Raw genomic sequence first — 21092 nt, 5'->3', positions numbered from 1 at the left:
ATTCTGCATGTCAACTCACTGCCCATACAATTCTATGGGCCTGTTCACAGTAATGGATCACGTTTTTTCTAACTCTCTGCATGCAGGCTTTGTCATTTGTCAAAGTCATTATAACGTGTGCGTTATGCAACTGACCGCTGTGAACCCAGCCTCGGGTCAGATTGGACTTTGCTAAAGAACATCTAAAAGAGCCAGCACAGTTCTGCAAAAATATTCTTTGAAAGGAAGCCAAGAACCAAGATCAACCTCTACCAGAATGATGTCAACAAAAAAGTATGGAGAAGTTGTGGAACAGCTCATTATCCAAAGCATACTTCATTTGTTGTAAACATGTTGAGGCAGTGTGATGGCTTTGGTGTGCATGGCTACTAGTGGCACTGGTGTTTGTTGATGATGTGACAGGGGACAGAAGCAGCCAAATGCATTCTGAGATCTTTAGAGACATAGGCCCATATGCAATTATCTTTTGCTCCTGAGTTTTCGCCAAATGTGATTATTTTCACACTTTGTCATAAAATACTTTTTAATCCAACGGCAAGCAAGAACATACTCAAAAAAAAAAATGTAATAGTACTTTTTTGCCAAATTTTGTGTATTTTTATTTTCTATTGCAAAATGCTGAAAAATTATTCTAAATCAAATATGAAAAGCTCAGGAAAAAAAAGTTAATTGCATATGGGCCATACTGTCTGCTCAAACAAAATGCAGTCAAATTGATTGGGCAGCATTTCATGATACAGATGGACAACCCGAACCAAAACATACAGCCAAAGCAACCCAGGAGTTTACTAAAGCAAAGAAGTGGAAAATTCTTGAATGGCCAAGTCGGTCACCTGATGTTAACCCAATTGAGCATGCCTTTCACTTGTTGAAGACTAAACTTTGGACAGAAAGGCCCACTAACACCAACTGAAAGCAGCCGCAATAAAGGGTTAGCAGAACATTAAAAAAGAAGAAACCAAGCATCTGGGATGGTGACCATGGGTTGAGGAATTCCGGCTGTCATTGTCAGTAAAGTGTTTTCAAACAAGTATTAGAAATGCAGGGCTGTGGAGTCAGATTAATTTTGGTCACCTGGTTTCATAAACGGAGGAGTCGGATAGTTTTTGTACAAAATCCACAGCCCTGGTAAGAGACTAAGGCCCCTTTTACACTTACCGTAATCAGTTGATGTGCGTTAGTACGCGTTGGTACGCGTTGGTACGCGTTTTTTCCATAGCATTGCATTGGGAAGAAGATTTCAGTTAAAACGCGTTAAGTGTAAAAGGTGCCATAGGAAAACATGGGTATTACTTTGAAAATCCGTTTTCTTTCCGTTTTAACTGACAGCAACTGATTAAGTGTAAAAGGACCCTAAGGAGTGGAATCTAAGCCATTTTGGGTAACTGGAGTTGGAGTCAGAGGTTTCATAAACTGAGGAGTCGGAGTTGGATGATTTTTATACAGACTCCACAGCCCTGTAGAAATAAACATTTTATTTCCAGCTTTAATTTGTCCAATTATTTTTGAGTCCCTGAAATGAAGGGAATGTGAGGTTTAGGTAGATTTGGACCCAAATCACAGTTTCCTGTATAGAATTTCAGAAGGGCCAAATCGGTTATTCTTCATCTTGCTAATAATTTATGCACAATGTAATTAACATTCGATATGTACCAATTAAATGTTTATGTGTTTAGTGTGGACATAATTAGTAACATTTGGAAATAAAAAACATTTTGGCACTATTATTTAGGATTTACGTAGGGCTCACATCTTCTGCAGCAGTTTACAGAGTATATAGACTTGTCACTAACAATTCCCCAGTGGTACTCACAATCTAATCCCTACCACATGGTCAGGCCAATGTAGGGGAAAGCTTATTAACTTGTTTGTATGATTTTGGGATGTGGGGGGGGGGAAACCAGCACGCTCAAAGGAAACCCACGCCGAGACTGGTATTCTAATCGTGGGACCCAGTGCTGAAAAGTGCTATCCACTACACTACAGTGCAACACTATGGAACTTTTATGCAGAATCTCCGTGGTGTGGGTCCAAATTTATATCAACACTACTAACAATGAATAAAACATGTGTCAGATAGAAAAAGCAGTCTAAGAAGGTTAGACCTTTATTCACAGTATTTTTTTAATAAAGGAAATGATGCCTTTTTTTATATAAAAGAAATATTGTAGATACATAAAGTCCAAGCTGAAAATATACACAATTTATTTTGTATTACCATTACCCAATACTATTCATATATGGTTACCTATACAGCACAACAAGACTTTAAAGGGAAACAGGATTGACAACACTATGGAGGCTGACATTTCCTTATAAACAATGCAAATTGCTGGCTGTTTTACTGATCATCTGCCCCTAATACTTTTAGTCATACACCCAGAACAAGCATGCAGATTAGGTGCTCTGACTGAAGTCTGATTAGATCAGCCGCATGCTGGTTTCAGGTATGTGATTCTCACATTACTGATGCCAGAAAGTTCACAACAGCCAGGCAACTGGTATAGTTTAAAAGGAAATAAATATGACAGCCTCCATATGTCTCACTTCAGGGCCCTGGGTTTACTGGCTCTGACAGCTTGAAAGTGAGCATTTTTGTTGTTATCCCCACCCATTCCCTAAATACTATTTCCCCACTTGGAAAAGTCCAGTGCTGCAGCCAACTAAAAGGAATATCTTGGCAAAAATATCCTGTGCTACCACGGAAAGTCAAGATTACTGGCCATTTTAGACAGACAGCTGCTGGCGGCTTGTTTCGCTGTGGCCAAACACTTTTCTGCTACCGTGCAGAAAAACATTATGCTTCGTGTCTCCGTCAATACGCTGTTGCGTTCCAAGTAACCGCGAATGACGTTGACTCCAGAAACTGTATACATCGTCTGGGAAAATTCAATCGACCACTGTGCTTGCGCTATCAACAGAAAAAGCTCCGATTCATCTCAATATTCAGTTCCTTTGGTGAACGAACGGGGAATCGCTGGCAGCTGTCTGTCTGAAGCCTTTACTTCTGGGCAAGGTGTGTGATCTGGCACACCATTCATTTAAATAAGGAGTTGTTAAATTAAAAAGTGCAGGGATGCTCACGCTATCAAGACTGCTTCAATGTTGTCCCACTTAGCCTCATATCTTTAGCCCTTAGACTGCTGCCGACATCTCTATGTGTTTTCGCATCCATACGCCATGGACTTCTAAAACCTTCTGCTTGCAGCAGATGTCAATAGGCCTTTTTCGCCTCCACATATTCATGCGCCATGGATGTTTAGTTTATTATCAAGGTTTTGGCTCAGTGCCAACTTTCTACTTTTGTTGACATAAGCAAATAAGTATAAGTAGATGCAGAAATATGCAAATGTTACTGAAAATCTATGCAGCTTGAATTGAACTGTTTTTTCTTCAAGATTTGATTAGTCCATTTTACAGTAGATTTTAATAATTAGTAAAATTCTGTATCATAATAATTAGAAAAATCCTCAATCATCTGAAATGTACTTGCACCTCAATAGCAATCCTACTGACTAATGTAGACTTTTGTACATGTAGATTTGGGCAAGACATTTAATAAACGCAATACAAGCACACCTGGCACTGGCATGTAGCTTTTGTAAGTCTTAAAGTGCATCTGTCATTTCGGGCCCATTCACACTTAATAGTAGCAAAACTGTAGTGCTTAGCGCTACCGTTTCATGTGGGTAATTTTACCGCAACTGGCGTGGTGAAATTACTGTACACCCTTGCGATCCATAGCAATTGCGATCAGCGTTTTTACAAGCACTATATCGAGATCACTCCTAAATCGTGGCAAAATACTGCAGGGAACATGTTTTGTGAATGCCAGTAATGACAAGAAACCCGCGATTGGCGGCAATCGTGGCAGCGAGATCATTGCCATAGGTTAACATTGCGCTCGGGCAATTAGCAGGAATCACCCACTAATTGCGTAATTGACAAGGAGCCCTGAAGATCTACGGAAGCCTCCATTGTGAGCTCCTTCTAAAATGGTAGCTTTCCTTGCTGTATTGCCAATTTTGTTGCTGTAATTTTGTAAGGGATTCCACTGAAACAAGAACAACTAAATTAAGTAAATGTACGAACATCTGCTCTGCACACTCCAAGTTGAGTCACATAGAACATACTTTAGCCAGAGGATCAGCTTTACAAGTAGGAAACCTGCATTTTCATATATGTCAGTTTCCATAGTTCCTTAATAGCTGGTGTACTTTAAGCCTCAAAAATGTTTCCGTTTCCCATGAATGAGAATAGCCACATTAACAGGATGTCAGAGAAGGATTTTATTTTCACAGCGCTTCCTCGTTTATTTCCTGTTAACTGAACATAACAGTATATTAGCATTCCCTACACAGAACCCATAATTCTCCATCTGTTTCATGAAATTGATTTTCTATTACTGTCTTTCTGGACTATTGCTTAACAGTCATTAAATTACAGAAAGCTGCTATTTGCACAATCCTACAATGTCACACACAATGCGGAATGAGCATATTTCTAACCTGCCCAGTCTATGTTGCCAATCTGTGTTGGGAGAAGCTTATGGAGCTCTAAACTCAACATTACTTTCCAAATCCCGACTGTTAAATTGTACACAGAAAAGATAAGAAACCAATCATCTTTGCTAGTGATTGGGTACACCCCGAGATGATAGGAAAGCTTGATCCTCTCCTGCAGCTGATCTTGGATATTAAGCAACATGGTGAACGCCTGAGTACCTACATAAATCATGTGGCAAGAACTGTAATTTGGGACCTACATGGGGCTAAATGCCAAAGGATTCTTCGCAGGTTTCCACTATCTCATAAGAACACACCAAAACAGTACAAAAATCTACATGTTAAACGTTCATTTCTATTCCACCAGTCAATCCTTTCTCCACCAGTCAAACACTTTCTTCATTTTACCAAAACCACTCTCCAGGATCAAGTTTTGTCATTCTCTCTACAAGCTCCCACTCTAAGTGCTGGACTAAAATAAGAATATAGATAAAAGGTAATACCTTCATTAGCAGAGTTATCATATGACCGGCATTGCTGCACTCTTGTGATTATCCGTAAGTCCAGTGGTTGGTTAGCACGCCAGGCTTCTCATGAGCAAGGAATACAAAGTTTTATTTCTTCAAAGCATGTGTCAAAACACCATTGATTTGATAATTGTTTTGGGGCCACGCAGGGTCCCCTTCATCAGAAAAGTGCAGACATTTTGAATTTCTTGCTCATGAGAAGCCTGGTGTGCTACCCAACCACTGGACTTACTGTTTATATTGGGTGTCCACTTTGCACCCCAGGTTATGCTCCCATCAAATACGATAAGGTGTGCCACCCCTAACCTTCTACTTCTTGTGATTATCAGATCAAATGTCTCTGGAAGTCAGCCACCAACACTCCTCTCCCCCCCCCCCCCAGTAAAGAGCACCCTTCACTCAACCAAGCAAGCAGTGTGCAGTGGGGGGCACCTTGTCCACATCCTCACCAGTATCCTGACTGTGAGGAGTGGCTTGGTCCCACCTTTCATTTGACAGTTAGGAAAAATTATTTCTGGCTCAATAATAAAAACCATGCAATATTACCAATATACTTTCCTGACCCCTACTCTCAGGCCGGTTTTATACCAGAGTATAGCGTTGTGCTGCGATGCTCCGTCCCCTCGCACCGCAACGTCAAAAAGTAGTAGATCCATATTACCCTGCGGCAGAGTGTGCCAACAGGGTCATATGCATAGTGCCGTGCCTCACCCCTTCGCCGCCCTTTGCTCAGTGACGTACTCCCTGCTGGAAAAGAAGTACATCACTGGGATTCCCAGCTTCCCAGTCATATTTGCAACACCACAGCCCAAAAATTTAAAATGTATGCGTTGCGCATTGACTACAATGCATTCCAACGCTTCCGTGGAAGCTGCACGATAATGTTAACGATAATACGTTCATTGCTAAATAGTAAAACGTTCACATTGAAACATTTACAAAATAAATAAAATGAAGTAGATTAAGGTGTACCTTTTCAGAGTCAATTTTTCCCTTTGTAAATTCCAACCTCCAAAACTGAAGAGCCTGTTCTAAGGTTAAGCCAATGCCTTTCAAAAAGAGGCCATACTGCATACGCCCTCCATGACGAAGATGGTGGTTCTCTCTCAAAGACTTGTGCAACTGACGCATGCAGAGAGGAAACGACGTAATTGAAAGCTACAAAAATATATTAAAAAGAGCACATAATTAGAAAAATAACAGAAAAACATCTACAGCAAGCATCATTTCATTCTGGTGATTTAAAGTCTAACAAAAGACTAAATTCAACAAAGCAAATAAAATTACAATTACAATCGGGTTGATAAATTAATTCTGCCAGGAAAACTTTTATGGCTGTAATTTGCTTATCAGTGATGTTTACTATATTCCTGACAAGGTACCGACAAGACAGAAGCTGTCACTTCCATGCCCAAAAATTAACCTTTTCAGGCAGCAAAATAAAACAAGTAAAACAGCCTGGTTATTAACCACTTCCCGACCGCCCACTACACAGGGGCGGCGGGGAAGTGGAGCCCTGCAGGACGGCCTCACCCACAGAGGCGGCGGTCCATTTAAGGGCATGGGCGGAGCGATCGCGTCATCCGTGACGCGATCCTCCGCCGGCGCCTGTCACCGCTCGCTCGCCGCAACATCCCGCCGGCTATACGGAAGCGCCGGCGGGATGTTAACCCCGCGATCGCCGCATACAAAGTGTATAATACACTTTGTAATGTTTACAAAGTGTATTATACAGGCTGCCTCCTGCCCTGGTGGTCCCAGTGTCCGAGGGACCACCAGGGCAGGCTGCAGCCACCCTAGTCTGCACCCAAGCACACTGATTTCTCCCCCCCCTGCCCCAGATCGCCCACAGCACCCATCAGACCCCCCCCTGCCCACCCCCCAGACCCCTGTTTGCACCCAATCACCCCCCTAATCACCCATCAATCACTCCCTGTCACTATCTGTCAACGCTATTTTTTTTTTATCCCCCCCCCCTGCTCCCTGCCCCCTCCTGATCACCCCCCACCCCTCAGATTCTCCCCAGACCCCCCCCCAGACCACCCCCCCCCCTGTTTACTGTATGCATCTATCCCCCTGATCACCTGTCAATCACCTGTCAATCACCTGTCAATCACCCATCAATCACCCGTCAATCACCCCCTGACACTGCCACCCATCAATCAGCCCCTAACCTGCCCCTTGCGGGCAATCTGATCACCCACCCACACCAATAGATCGCCCACAGATCCGACATCAGATCACCTCCCAAATCCATTGTTTACATCTATTCTCTCCTCTAAACACCCACTAATTACCCATCAATCACCCATCAATCACCCCCTATCACCACTTGTCACTTTTACCTATCAGATCAGACCCTAATCTGCCCCTTGCGGGCACCCAATCACCCGCCCACACGCTCAGATTGCCCTCTGACCCCCCCTTATCAATTCACCAGTGCATTAATTACATCTGTTCTTCCCTGTAATAACCCACTGATCACCTGTCAATCACCTGCCAATCACCTATCACCCATCAATCACCCCCTGTCACCCCCTGTCACTGCCACCCATCAATCAGCCCCTAACCTGCCCCTTGCGGGCAATCTGATCACCCACCCACACCATTAGATCGCCCGCAAACCCGCCGTCAGATTACCTCCCAAATGTATCGTTTACATCTGTTATCTTCTCTAAACACCCACTAATTACCCATCAATCACCCCCTATCACCACCTGTCACTGTTACCTATCAGATCAGACCCTAATCTGCCCCTTGCGGGCACCCAATCACCCGCCCACACGCTCAGATTGCCCTCAGACCCCCCCCCCCCCTTATCAATTCGCCAGTGCATTAATTACATCTGTCCTTCCCTGTAATAACCCACTGATCACCTGTCAATCACCTGCCAATCACCTATCACCCATCAATCACCCCCTGTCACTGCCACCCAACAATCAGCCCCTAACCTGCCCCTTGCGGGCAATCTGATCACCCACCCACACCAATAGATCGCCCGCAGATCCGACATCAGATCACCACCCAAGCGCAGGGTTTCCATCTATTCTCTCCTCTAAACACCCACTAATTACCCATCAATCACCCATCAATCACTCCCTATCACCACCTGTCACTGTTACCTATCAGATCAGACCCTAATCTGCCCCTTGCGGGCACCCAATCGACCGCCTACACGCTCAGATTGCCCTCAGACCCCCCTTATCAATTCGCCAGTGCAATATTTACATCTGTTCTCCCCTGTAATAACCCACTGATTACCTGTCAATCACCTATCAATCACCCATCAATCACCCCCTGTCACTGCCACCCATCAATCACCCCCTGTCACTGCCACCCATCAATCACCCGCTGTCACTGCCACCCATCAATCAGCCCCTAACCTGCCCCTTGCGGGCAAACTGATCACCCACCCACACCAATAGATCGCCCGCAGATCCGACATCAGATCACCACCCAAGCGCAGTGTTTCCATCTATTCTCTACCCTAAACACCCACTAATTACCCATCAATCACCCCCTGTCACTGCTACCTATCAGATTAGACCCCTATCTGCCCCTAGGGCACTCAATCACCCGCCCACACCCTCAGAATGCCCTCAGACCCCAGCCCTGATCACCTCGCCAGTGCATTGCTTGCATCCATTCCCCCCTCTAATCACACCTTGAGACACCCATCAATCACCTCCTGTCACCCCCTAGCACACCTACCCATCAGATCAGGCCCCAATTTGCCCCGTGTGGGCTCCTGATCACTCGGCCAAACCCTCAGACCCCCTTCCGATCACCTCCCCAGTGCATGGATTGCATCTATTTTCCCCTCTAACCACCCCCTGAGACACCCATCAATCACCTCCTGTCACCCCCCTAGCACTCCTATCCATCAGATCAGGCCCAATACAACCTGTCATCTAAAAGGCCACCCTGCTTATGACCGGTTCCACAAAATTCGCCCCCTCATAGACCACCTGTCATCAAAATTTGCAGATGCTTATACCCCTGAACAGTCATTTTGAGACATTTGGTTTCCAGACTACTCACGGTTTTGGGCCTGTAAAATGCCAGGGCGGTATAGGAACCCCACAAGTGACCCCATTTTAGAAAAAAAAGACACCCCAAGGTATTATGTTAGGTGTATGACGAGTTCATAGAAGATTTAATTTTTTGTCAAAAGTTAGCGGAAATTAATTTTTATTGGTTTTTTTTCACAAAGTGTCATTTTTCACTAACTTGTGACAAAAAATAAAATCTTCTATGAACTCGCCATACACCTAACGGAATACCTTGGGGTGTCTTCTTTCTAAAATGGGGTCACTTGTGGGGTTCCTATACTGCCCTGGCATTTTAGGGGCCCTAAACCGCGAGGAGTAGTCTAGAAAACAAATGCTTCAAAATGACCTGTGAATAGGACGTTGGGCCCCTTAGCGCACCTAGGCTGCAAAAAAGTGTCACACATGTGGTACCGCCGTACTCAGGAAAAGTAGTATAATGTGTTTTGGGGTGTATTTTTACACATACCCATGCTGGGTGGGAGAAATTTCTATGTAAATGGACAATTGTGTGTAAAAAAATCAAACAATTGTCATTTACAGAGATATTTCTCCCACTTAGCATGGGTATGTGTAAAAATACACCCCAAAACGCATTATACTACTTCTCCTGAGTACAGCGGTACCACATGTGTGGCACTTTTTTACACCCTAAGTACGCTAAGGGGCCCAAAGTCCAATTTAGGATTTCACAGGTCATTTTGCGACATTTGGTTTCAAGACTACTCCTCACGGTTTAGGGCCCCTAAAATGCCAGGGCAGTATAGGAACCCCACAAATGACCCCATTCTAGAAAGAAGACACCCAAAGGTATTCCGTACGGAGTATGGTGAGTTCATAGAAGATTTTATTTTTTGTCACAAGTTAGCGGAAAATGACACTTTGTGAAAAAAAACTATTAAAATCAATTTCCGCTAACTTGTGACAAAAAAATAAAATCTTCTATGAACTCACCATACTCCTAACGGAATACCTTGGGGTGTCTTCTTTCTAAAATGGGGTCATTAGTGGGGTTCCTATACTGCCCTGGCATTTTAGGGGCCCTAAACCGTGAGGAGTAGTCTTGAAACAAAAATGACCTGTGAAATCCTAAAGGTACTCATTGGACTTTGGGCCCCTTAGTGCAGTTAGGGTGCAAAAAAGTGCCACACATGTGGTATCGCCGTACTCGGGAGAAGTAGTACAATGTGTTTTGGGGTGTATTTTTACACATACCCATGCTGGGTGGGAGAAATACCTCTGTAAATGACAATCTTTTGATTTTTTTACACACAATTGTCCATTTACAGAGGTATTTCTCCCACCCAGCATGGGTATGTGTAAAAATACACCCCAAAACACATTGTACTACTTCTCCCGAGTATGGCGATACCACATGTGTGGCACTTTTTTGCACCCTAACTGCGCTAAAGGGCCCAAAGTCCAATGAGTACCTTTAGGATTTCACAGGTCATTTTGAGAAATTTCGTTTCAAGACTACTCCTCACGGTTTAGGGCCCCTAAAATGCCAGGGCAGTATAGGAACCCCACAAATGACCCCATTTTAGAAAGAAGAAACCCCAAGGTATTCCGTTAGGAGTATGGTGAGTTCATAGAAGATTTTATTTTTTGTCAAAAGTTAGCGGAAATTGATTTTAATTGTGTTTTTTCACAAAGTGTCATTTTCCGCTAACTTGTGACAAAAAATAAAATCTTCTATGAACTCGCCATACTACTAACGGAATACCTTGGGGTGTCTTCTTTCTAAAATGGGGTCATTTGTGGGGTTCCTATACTGCCCTGGCATTTTAGGGGCCCTAAACCGTGAGGAGTAGTCTTGAAACGAAATTTCTCAAAATGACCTGTGAAATCCTAAAGGTACTCATTGGACTTTGGGCCCTTTAGCGCAGTTAGGGTGCAAAAAAGTGCCACACATGTGGTATCGCCGTACTCAGGAGAAGTAGTATAATGTGTTTTGTGGTGTATTTTTACACATACCCATGCTGAGTGGGAGAAATATCTCTGTAAATGGACAATTGTGTGTAAAAAAAATTAACAAATTGTCATTTACAGAGATATTTCTCCCACCCAGCATGGGTATGTGTAAAAATACACCCCAAAACACATTATACTACTTCTCCTGAGTACGGCAATACCACATGTGTGGCACTTTTTTGCAGCCTAACTGCGCTAAGGGGTCCAAAGTCCAATGAGCACCTTTAGGCTTTACAGGGGTGCTTACAATTTAGCACCCCCCAAAATGTCAGGACAGTAAACACACCCCACAAATGATCCCATTTTGGAAAGTAGACCCTTCAAGGTATTCAGAGAGGGGCATGGTGAGTCCGTGGCAGATTTCATTTTTTTTTGTCGCAAGTTAGAAGAAATGGAAACTTTTTTTTTTTTTTTTTTTTCTCACAAAGTGTCATTTTCCGCTTACTTGTGACAAAAAATAATATCTTCTATGAACTCACTATGCCTCTCAGTGAATACTTTGGGATGTCTTCTTTCCAAAATGGGGTCATTTGGGGGGTATTTATACTATCCTGGAATTCTAGCCCCTCATGAAACATGACAGGGGGTCAGAAAAGTCAGAGATGCTTGAAAATGGGAAAATTCACTTTTGGCACCATAGTTTGTAAACGCTATAACTTTTACCCAAACCAATAAATATACACTGAATGGGTTTTTTTTTTATCAAAAACATGTTTGTCCACATTTTTCGCGCTGCATGTATACAGAAATTTTACTTTATTTGAAAAATGTCAGCACAGAAAGTTAAAAAAATCATTTTTTTGCCAAAATTCATGTCTTTTTTGATGAATATAATAAAAAGTAAAAATCGCAGGAGCAATCAAATAGCATCAAAAGAAAGCTTTATTAGTGACAAGAAAAGGAGCCAAAATTCATTTAGGTGGTAGGTTGTATGAGCGAGCAATAAACCGTGAAAGCTGCAGTGGTCTGAATGGAAAAAAAGTGGCCGGTCCTTAAGGGGTAGAAAGCCCTAGGTCCTCAAGTGGTTAATATGCTTTGCTCTCTACATACACGTTTATCATCATGTCACATATCACCTGGGGTACACTTTAAAAAAAAAAAAGTTGTTAAGAGAATACTCATTACTTAAATTATTCAATACAACTGAGAAACTGCCTTGTTAAATTGTTGATTTATTATGCAGAAATGTAACTCTTGAAAACAGGAGCTGTGGAAAGTCTGCTAAGTGTTAAAATTGTTCCAGAGACAACAGCATACAGACTTGCTGTTACATAAACAAAGTACATAACCAAAGTGTTTTACTAACTTCACCACCTTACATCTGTAAACTTTTTTTTTTTTTTTTTTTAAACACAACTTTTTACTTAATTTTTCATGAGAAAACCCACACTGCAGAAATTCTCAGAAAGCACCACAGAGACTCCTGAAGGATCCTCAGTGCAGGGAAGGACAAATTCAATGAAAGTTTCAAATTGGCAGGGAGCCAGGAAACAGGTGTCCTCAACGCAATGGCAAAAGCTAAAGAAAACTCGATGCTGCCTGTAACTCACAGATGTACATGTTACTCGACTCCTGGCGTGTGTCCAGTTCTGGCATTGTGTATTCTTTTTTTTTCCACCTGCTATGGCTGTGATTCACATAGGGCTGTTCGTTTAAAAAAAATCAGGTCAGCGAAATACAACAGTCGGTATTTTAGACTTTTTTCCACAAATTCACAAAGATTTTTACAGGTGTGGTAGAAGTTTGAGATTTTACTGAAAAACATGGCTTTCATCCACTAAGCCCTGCTCGGTAATGTCTCACCAGCTGTAGAGTAGATCAGGCAGGGAACTGCGATTGTTCTCTCTGCATAAGCCGTTCCTGTGTCAGTGTTGTGAAGTAAAAGGCTTCCTGCACCTCTCTAGATGTGCATGCATGCCTCAGCAACATCACGCCGCTCTCCCTCCGTTGCAGCCCACCTGCACTGGTGTCGGAATGACAGCAGAGCCAATTTCATTGGCTCCTGACCTTGTGATTGCCAGCGATTGGTCACAGGGTCAGGAGCCAATGAAATCACCTCCTGACTGGCTCCCTGGACATACCCGACAGCAGGGCACGTGGGCTGCAGCGGCAAGAGAGCGGTGCAATTGACGGTAGCATGCGCCGCTGTGATGTTGGTGAGCCCGGTTTTATTTTACCCAGTAGTCTCCGGTCCTTAATGGGCCAGATACTTCTGGTATTAAGTGGTAAAAAAAATCCTCTTTCCAGACTGTATATTAAAAATATTATGCTGTAAATACAGAGTATTTTAATTCTGGAACTATGGGCGAACAAGATATTAAAATACAAAAACATAAGATCCAACAAACCGCTTCAAAGAAAGGTACAACATATAAATCAAGACAACATTACCAAGGATGCTGTTACCAACATGTAATGTATGGAAGAACTCCCGTCCTTTCTATTTATGTTATATTAAATTACTTCAACCTTATACTTCACATTATACACTATGCAAAATGGGATTTTAAGTGACAGAAACATGCTTCTCTCTCTTCAACCATCACCATCAATTTCAATCTCAGAGAACTATATAAACTACATGGTAGGATGATGAAACAGTTCATGTGGTTAAATTGGTTGCATAGTAGTGCAAGAGATAGCCAGGTGTACAACAATAATGTCTCAGTCTGTGCAGTAATTCTTGTCAGTCACACTTTAGGGTGGCCAATTATTCAGCCTGGAACCACTCCCCACTGCCTTGTAACTGCACAGTGAGGGTGGCCACCCAATGTGGAAAACAGATCAATCCCTCTCTGATCTGAATCTGCATACAGATTTTCAATCGATTTACCCATTAAAGCTATTGAAAATCTATTGAATCACAGCACAGCAGTGCAACACATTGAGGGCTCGTTTCCACTATCGCGAATCTGCATGCGTCCAACGCATGCAGATCCGCACATGTAATGCAAGTGGATGGGCCTGTTTCCACTGTAGCGTTGTTGAGGTGCGTTTTTTTCAGCGTGAAAAAAAACGCACAAAAGAGCCAACGATTTCGCCGCGTCAGGAATCCGTGCGAATCGCCGCTAATGTATTTAATAGTAAAAACGCATGCGTTTGTTACATGCGTTTTTACCCGCGATTTCGCACCTTTTTCAATTTTATTTAGCCCTGGCAGTGTCATGGTTAATTTCGCATGGCACCCTGCCATGCGAAATCGCGGGTAAAAACGCATGTGGAAACGCATCCGCATGCGTTTTTACAAGCGTCGGAATGCGGCCGAAATCGCGTCGCAACAGTGGAAACAAGCCCTGAGTCGTTGAGCTACCGCCATTCCCGCCTAATTTATTTAGAATTTCAATCGATGTGGCTCAAAGCATTACACACTTCCAGCAGAGTCGATCACAGTGAACTGAACTGCCAGTAAAAATCAATGCATGTATAGCCTGCTTGAGGCCGATTTCTCACTTGTGCGGTGCAATACTCACGTGGTTTTCCATAGACTTTCATTTACTTAGTGGCCTCTTGCGGTAAAATTGCTTAATGCAACATTACTGCAACGCCATAGTGTGAAAGGGCCTTGAAGCTAGTTAATGAACTGTGCAAGCAAGCTCCCAAAATCACTTTATTATTGCTTTCTGAACTGCCTAAAGATCACAGAATGTACATGTACAGTATATCAAAATTATTGGGCTGAATAAAGACAACATACTCAAACCCATTGCTTCAGCTTTATCTGCTTTTTGTACCAAGCACTGACGTGTTAGGTTTTCCAGCGTGTGATGTAGTTTAGGATTTTTTTCGAACTGATGCAAATATGGGTGCATTCTATATGAAGACGGAAATTCAACCAATGAAAATTTCCCGTGATCGCAATCGGTTGGACTACATTTAAGCTGCATAAAAATTGCAAGCGGACCTGAAAAAATATAATTCATTTAACACCTCTAAAAAATGCATCTACTTCTCCTGAATCTGATTCTTCATAATGCTTCAGGAAAAAAACGTACTTTCTTGATCTTAAGTGAAATTAAGGCTTGGATCAACCTTACAGATATACATTTAAAAGAGCCGCATGTTAATTTGGGCACAAGATTTTGTGGACATTAAAATATTGGTAACTTTACTGATGTTCTACCATCACCTTTTATCGAGAGTACAATATCGGTAATGTTTATGTTTCTGATATTCTACTATCGGCTTATCATGTCCTATTCTCACACTAACCTAACCCCATCTGCGCCAAACACTAACCTACTCTCTACCTACACCTAACAAAAACCTCCCCCTACCTACCACTAACACCAACCTTCACCTACCTATGCATAACACTAACCTACCCCTACCTACACTGAACACTATTCTATTCCTACTTATGCCTAACACTGCTGGTATCAAGTGCCATTAACTGATGTGCCTTCCATCTCCTGGAGTTTATTACACTAGCTAAACTCCATCGTCGCTGTCTCCACCGCTACAGATTTCGACTACACTTTACCACCGCTATTCCTGCTGTCCCCTTGTTCTCAGAAAGTCTAAATCTCAGCCTTTCTCAGCCTTACCTGCAATTATGTCGGCAAATAAGAACTTGATTTTATCAACTTTTCATTTCAAATAAAAACCACACACAATCAAAATATGCACTATAGTTATGAACATCACATCTTGTTATGAGCTGTACTAATAGGGTACAAATAAAAAGGGGTAAGCTGCTAGGGAAAATGTCAGACCAAAGGAAAAGGGCAAACAGAAGACTGAATTGTAAACAGTATTCATCAATTTCCAAAGCAATACAAATATTGTACAACCCAAGTTCCAGAATGAATTGTGTTATAGTCCACTCTAGGAAGTCAGTAGTGTCAGGAATATACTGGGGTGCTTATGATGTAAGGATAATATTTTCATTTGCCTGTCTGACTGCTATGTACTGTACTTCAGATGCGTATGTATGGGTCATCATATGGCTTTGGGGGAAGCTGTACTTGTCTGTGTGACAGTGTGGAATACAATTACCTTCAGTTCCTCAGAGAGCAGGGAGCTAATTAGAAGCCCTATTGTCCCATTATACCAATCAGGACATAGTCAGGGAACTTCAAAGACCTACATTTGCATCTAAAGAGGACTTCAGTGAATAATGCTTGGGGTAATATGACAATGGCAGAAGTGAAGTGTGTTGAAGTCCCTGACACTTGAAACATTTACACTTCTGTTGAGGAAGTGAAGAACTGTAGGCTAAGTCAGGAAGAGTAGCTGCACCAAAAGTTGGCATGTGTGTTAAACACTATTTCATTGTGAGGAAATTGAATTATTGCCTGGAGGTGCAAGCTATAACCTGTAAACTACATCTATTGGAAGTCTTTTCATGTATGTGGGCTATTGTACATTTTTCGCAGGTGGATGTTAGATCTCTGGAGATCCAATTATGACTGAGGATGTAATTAAATCTAGCTTCCCCCCCGTCCACACAGGCTTACAGCCTCGAGGCGAATATTTCATTATAAAAACCAGGGGACAGCTACCTCAAAGCAGTTCTCTTCTGACGGTAGTGGCAGCCGGTCTCCTGGCCCAAGCTAGTGAACTCCTGGCCTAGCCAGACTGTGTCCGTCCACACCAAAGTCCACGATTCTTCTATCGGGATCCCTTTATTTTGGTAAGCAAAATCGCTTTGTGTGTTATCTTTGTAACTTTATCTTGTAACTATTTTTACTTTGTTTTTTTGTAATCTTTTTGTATATATTCAGTTTTGCACTGTTCTATGTTTTTCTAGAATATTAAATTATTATTTAATAAGTTTGACTTCTGCCGTACTAAACTAACCCTCATAGCCTAGAAGAGACTGAAGTGTAACCGTGTATAAGTTCATGCCTAATTGTACGCTTGAGCAACACTACCGTAGGAAATTGTAATTGCATTGTGTGTGGGGGCGTTTGTCATACGTTGGCCTAAGCGCGCAGCTGACCCAACGTACGAACAACGCCCGTGCGAGTAGCTAACAGTATCGTTCGGAACGACTGTTAGTGGGTCTTTGCTTCACGACAGTGTAAGATTGCAACTGTGTGTGTGTGTGGGTGCGTGGCGTTCCCGTATTTGGCCTAAGCGCAAAGCTGACCCAAATACGAAAACGCGGAGTGCGCGCTGAGGACTCGACAGCAGAGTGGAAGTGTCTAGCAACGCTAGTGGTGGCAGTGAGAGGTGTTTTGAGGGGTTCCAGCCTTGTTTGTAGCTTAAATAAGGCTGTTCCCCGCTTAATCTGGTCAAACCCGCAGTCGGGAACCGTATACGCAGGCGTGCCGCGGGCCGGTTCCTGACATAATTGGTGGCAGCGGACGCACGGACTATCGAGGCGATCGATGCAGGAACTGTTGATGATACTTGTGAAGTGCTGAGTAGCAATGTGTGTAAAGATACAGATAATGTTGATGTTTTATGTGATGTCCCAAATGACAATATATGTAGGGCTGATAATGTTGTGTGTCATGTGGACACTCCGTCAGCTGCAGAAGAAACCAGCGGCGCTCGCTGGGCTGCAGCAGGTGGACTGTCCACTGAAGGGGCAGATGGCACCAGGCCAGATCCTTCCCCTTCAGATGGTTTCAAGACCAAAGGTGATGTGGTTTATGATATGTGTAAGGTGGGCGCTCCCTCGGCTGCCGTGGTTACCCGCAGCGCTAGCGAGTCTACAGCACAGGGACTGTCCACCGAAGTGGCAAATGCTGCTGGGTCAGCCACATCTAATTCGGAACCTGGCCCTGAGGGCTCAGGAGCCTCTCCGTCTGCAGCCTTCCTAGAATGTGTGACAGGCAGCACTGAGCTCTCTGGGGCTGTTCAATTTGACAGCAGCCTGGAAGAGCTCAGGGGGCTAGCCAGCAGGTCACCAGCTGGGGGGGGGGCGGGCTGAGAGGGTTCTAGGAAGTTATTCCCTCGGAGCTGTCCGGAGGGGAAGAGGCAGACCAGCAGATAATCGATCCCCAAAGGGACCGAGAGATAGCTCCTGCCACTATAGAGAAAGTGCGTGTAGCGACGGTTGAAACCTTCCCCCAGCTGCAGCACTGTCTCTATGGTCGCGAATTCACGGTTGTCACTGACCCTCATTACCCTGGTTGGTTACGTCAGGTTGTCAGGGGCAATGACACATTGCAGCAACCTGACCTAGCTTTCCAGTCCTGTAGCTTGGAGCTAAGGAATTACCCCCCCAGGCCCGGCCGTCAGTGTCGGCTTTGGCAGGACGATTCGTTAGAATCATCTGCCGGCGCCATTTGGAAGAGGGGGCGTGTCAGGAATATACTGGGGTGCTTATGATGTAAGGATAATATTTTCATTTGCCTGTCTGACTGCTATGTACTGTACTTCAGATGCGTATGTATGGGTCATCATATGGCTTTGGGGGAAGCTGTACTTGTCTGTGTGACAGTGTGGAATACAATTACCTTCAGTTCCTCAGAGAGCAGGGAGCTAATTAGAAGCCCTATTGTCCCATTATACCAATCAGGACATAGTCAGGGAACTTCAAAGACCTACATTTGCATCTAAAGAGGACTTCAGTGAATAATGCTTGGGGTAATATGACAATGGCAGAAGTGAAGTGTGTTGAAGTCCCTGACACTTGAAACATTTACACTTCTGTTGAGGAAGTGAAGAACTGTAGGCTAAGTCAGGAAGAGTAGCTGCACCAAAAGTTGGCATGTGTGTTAAACACTATTTCATTGTGAGGAAATTGAATTATTGCCTGGAGGTGCAAGCTATAACCTGTAAACTACATCTATTGGAAGTCTTTTCATGTATGTGGGCTATTGTACATTTTTCGCAGGTGGATGTTAGATCTCTGGAGATCCAATTATGACTGAGGATGTAATTAAATCTAGCTTCCCCCCCGTCCACACAGGCTTACAGCCTCGAGGCGAATATTTCATTATAAAAACCAGGGGACAGCTACCTCAAAGCAGTTCTCTTCTGACGGTAGTGGCAGCCGGTCTCCTGGCCCAAGCTAGTGAACTCCTGGCCTAGCCAGACTGTGTCCGTCCACACCAAAGTCCACGATTCTTCTATCGGGATCCCTTTATTTTGGTAAGCAAAATCGCTTTGTGTGTTATCTTTGTAACTTTATCTTGTAACTATTTTTACTTTGTTTTTTTGTAATCTTTTTGTATATATTCAGTTTTGCACTGTTCTATGTTTTTCTAGAATATTAAATTATTATTTAATAAGTTTGACTTCTGCCGTACTAAACTAACCCTCATAGCCTAGAAGAGACTGAAGTGTAACCGTGTATAAGTTCATGCCTAATTGTACGCTTGAGCAACACTACCGTAGGAAATTGTAATTGCATTGTGTGTGGGGGCGTTTGTCATACGTTGGCCTAAGCGCGCAGCTGACCCAACGTACGAACAACGCCCGTGCGAGTAGCTAACAGTATCGTTCGGAACGACTGTTAGTGGGTCTTTGCTTCACGACAGTGTAAGATTGCAACTGTGTGTGTGTGTGGGTGCGTGGCGTTCCCGTATTTGGCCTAAGCGCAAAGCTGACCCAAATACGAAAACGCGGAGTGCGCGCTGAGGACTCGACAGCAGAGTGGAAGTGTCTAGCAACGCTAGTGGTGGCAGTGAGAGGTGTTTTGAGGGGTTCCAGCCTTGTTTGTAGCTTAAATAAGGCTGTTCCCCGCTTAATCTGGTCAAACCCGCAGTCGGGAACCGTATACGCAGGCGTGCCGCGGGCCGGTTCCTGACAAGTAGTACAGCTTGTTTTTTATTCTTTGTATTTATCTACAAAAAGCTTAGTCTGAAAAAAATATCACATTTCAGCACTTTTGCCTATTAACCCCTTCATACCACAAGACACTTTATAACCACAGTTGAAATAAGAAGTTTACATACCATTGGGGATCTATTCCACTAAGAAACACCACACTGCAAAAACAATAGTATTTTTGTATCAGATCTACAGTATAAGTGTACAACTTACCGAATCAAGCTGATCAAGTGAAATTTTCCCAGCGTTTCTTTGAGAACTGAAATCTTGTCCAATGTAGGAATGGCTATAAAACAAATTTGAAGCGCACATTGAAATTAGGTGTAAATAAAAGAAGACAAAATATTTTGATTTGCCATTACAAGAAAAGCTGTGAAAAATGTGCAATGATTAGCATAATGAGCAGTGAGGCATCATGGGAGATATTTCTTCCACACATAAAAGCTAAATAATTGCAAATACACTGTTTTAAAAAGGAACATTTATATTAAATATTAGGGCTGCACGGTTTTGCGGTTTTAAACCGAAACCGCGATTCACGTGCAGCCGATTTCAGGATCGTCAGTAGCTTCGGTTTTGGGAGCCACTGATTGGCAGAAGCTAGGACTAGCAGTGAATATTTATGATAGTTAATGAGTCGGGAAGCAGGGGGAGGGCGAGTCCAGTCCAGAGCAGCACACAGCACCACCAATAGCTAGATAGAGATGGTATGACGGAGGAGGTAGGCGGAGCTGTACAGAGGGTGGTACAAAGTGATTGGTGGTGCTGTGTGCTGCTCTGGACTGGACTCGCCCTCCCCCTGCTGCCCGGCTCATTAACAATCATAAATATTCACTGCTAGTCCTAGCTTCTGCCACGCCTCCCCCTTACAACAACATGGGGAGCGCAGTGATGCAGGATTATATTTTCATCAGCTGGCCCCATTAACAGCAGCTGCTGAAAGTGACGAGAGCTAGCCAGGAGGAAAGGCAGCGCTGTAAGGTTAGACTATTAGAAGGAGGGGCTCCGAACTCTTTCCTGTCCTGGCACCTCTGAGCCCCGCTTCTGTGCTCCGTGCACAGATGTCTCCCTCTCTGCACACTTGCTTATAGAAGCAGTGATGGTTATCTGTCCCTCTCCCTACACTTCCTTAATGCCGCAGCGCTGGTGTTCTGTCTCCATTCTGCGGGTGATGGTCTGAAGGTAATAGATCACCCACTCCTACCCCTCATTGCCCTTCTCACATTCCTCAGCCTTCTCTCACTGTTATTTATGATACTCTGCACTTTAACTATTACCCTGCTGGAAGCTCTGTGGCCAGATTAACAAGT

At 43.5% G+C, this 21092-nt stretch overlaps 1 protein-coding gene across 2 annotated transcripts in view; it reads right to left on the bottom strand.

Annotated features, from left to right (window-relative positions):
* PRIM2 (DNA primase subunit 2) overlaps positions 1-21092 on the bottom strand; it is a 297272-nt gene that overhangs the window by 66923 nt on the left and 209257 nt on the right. For both annotated transcript variants that reach the window (XM_068281428.1, XM_068281429.1), the window contains exons 9-10: positions 19996-20068; positions 6005-6190 (exon numbers count right to left, since the gene is read on the bottom strand). In XM_068281428.1, the coding sequence (XP_068137529.1) occupies positions 6005-6190; positions 19996-20068 (259 nt within the window). The remainder of the gene's footprint in view (positions 1-6004; positions 6191-19995; positions 20069-21092) is intronic.

The sequence above is a fragment of the Hyperolius riggenbachi genome, chromosome 4 (assembly GCF_040937935.1).
Source record: "Hyperolius riggenbachi isolate aHypRig1 chromosome 4, aHypRig1.pri, whole genome shotgun sequence".
NCBI lineage: Eukaryota > Metazoa > Chordata > Amphibia > Anura > Hyperoliidae > Hyperolius > Hyperolius riggenbachi.
This window is presented reverse-complemented; position numbering and strand designations above follow the sequence as displayed.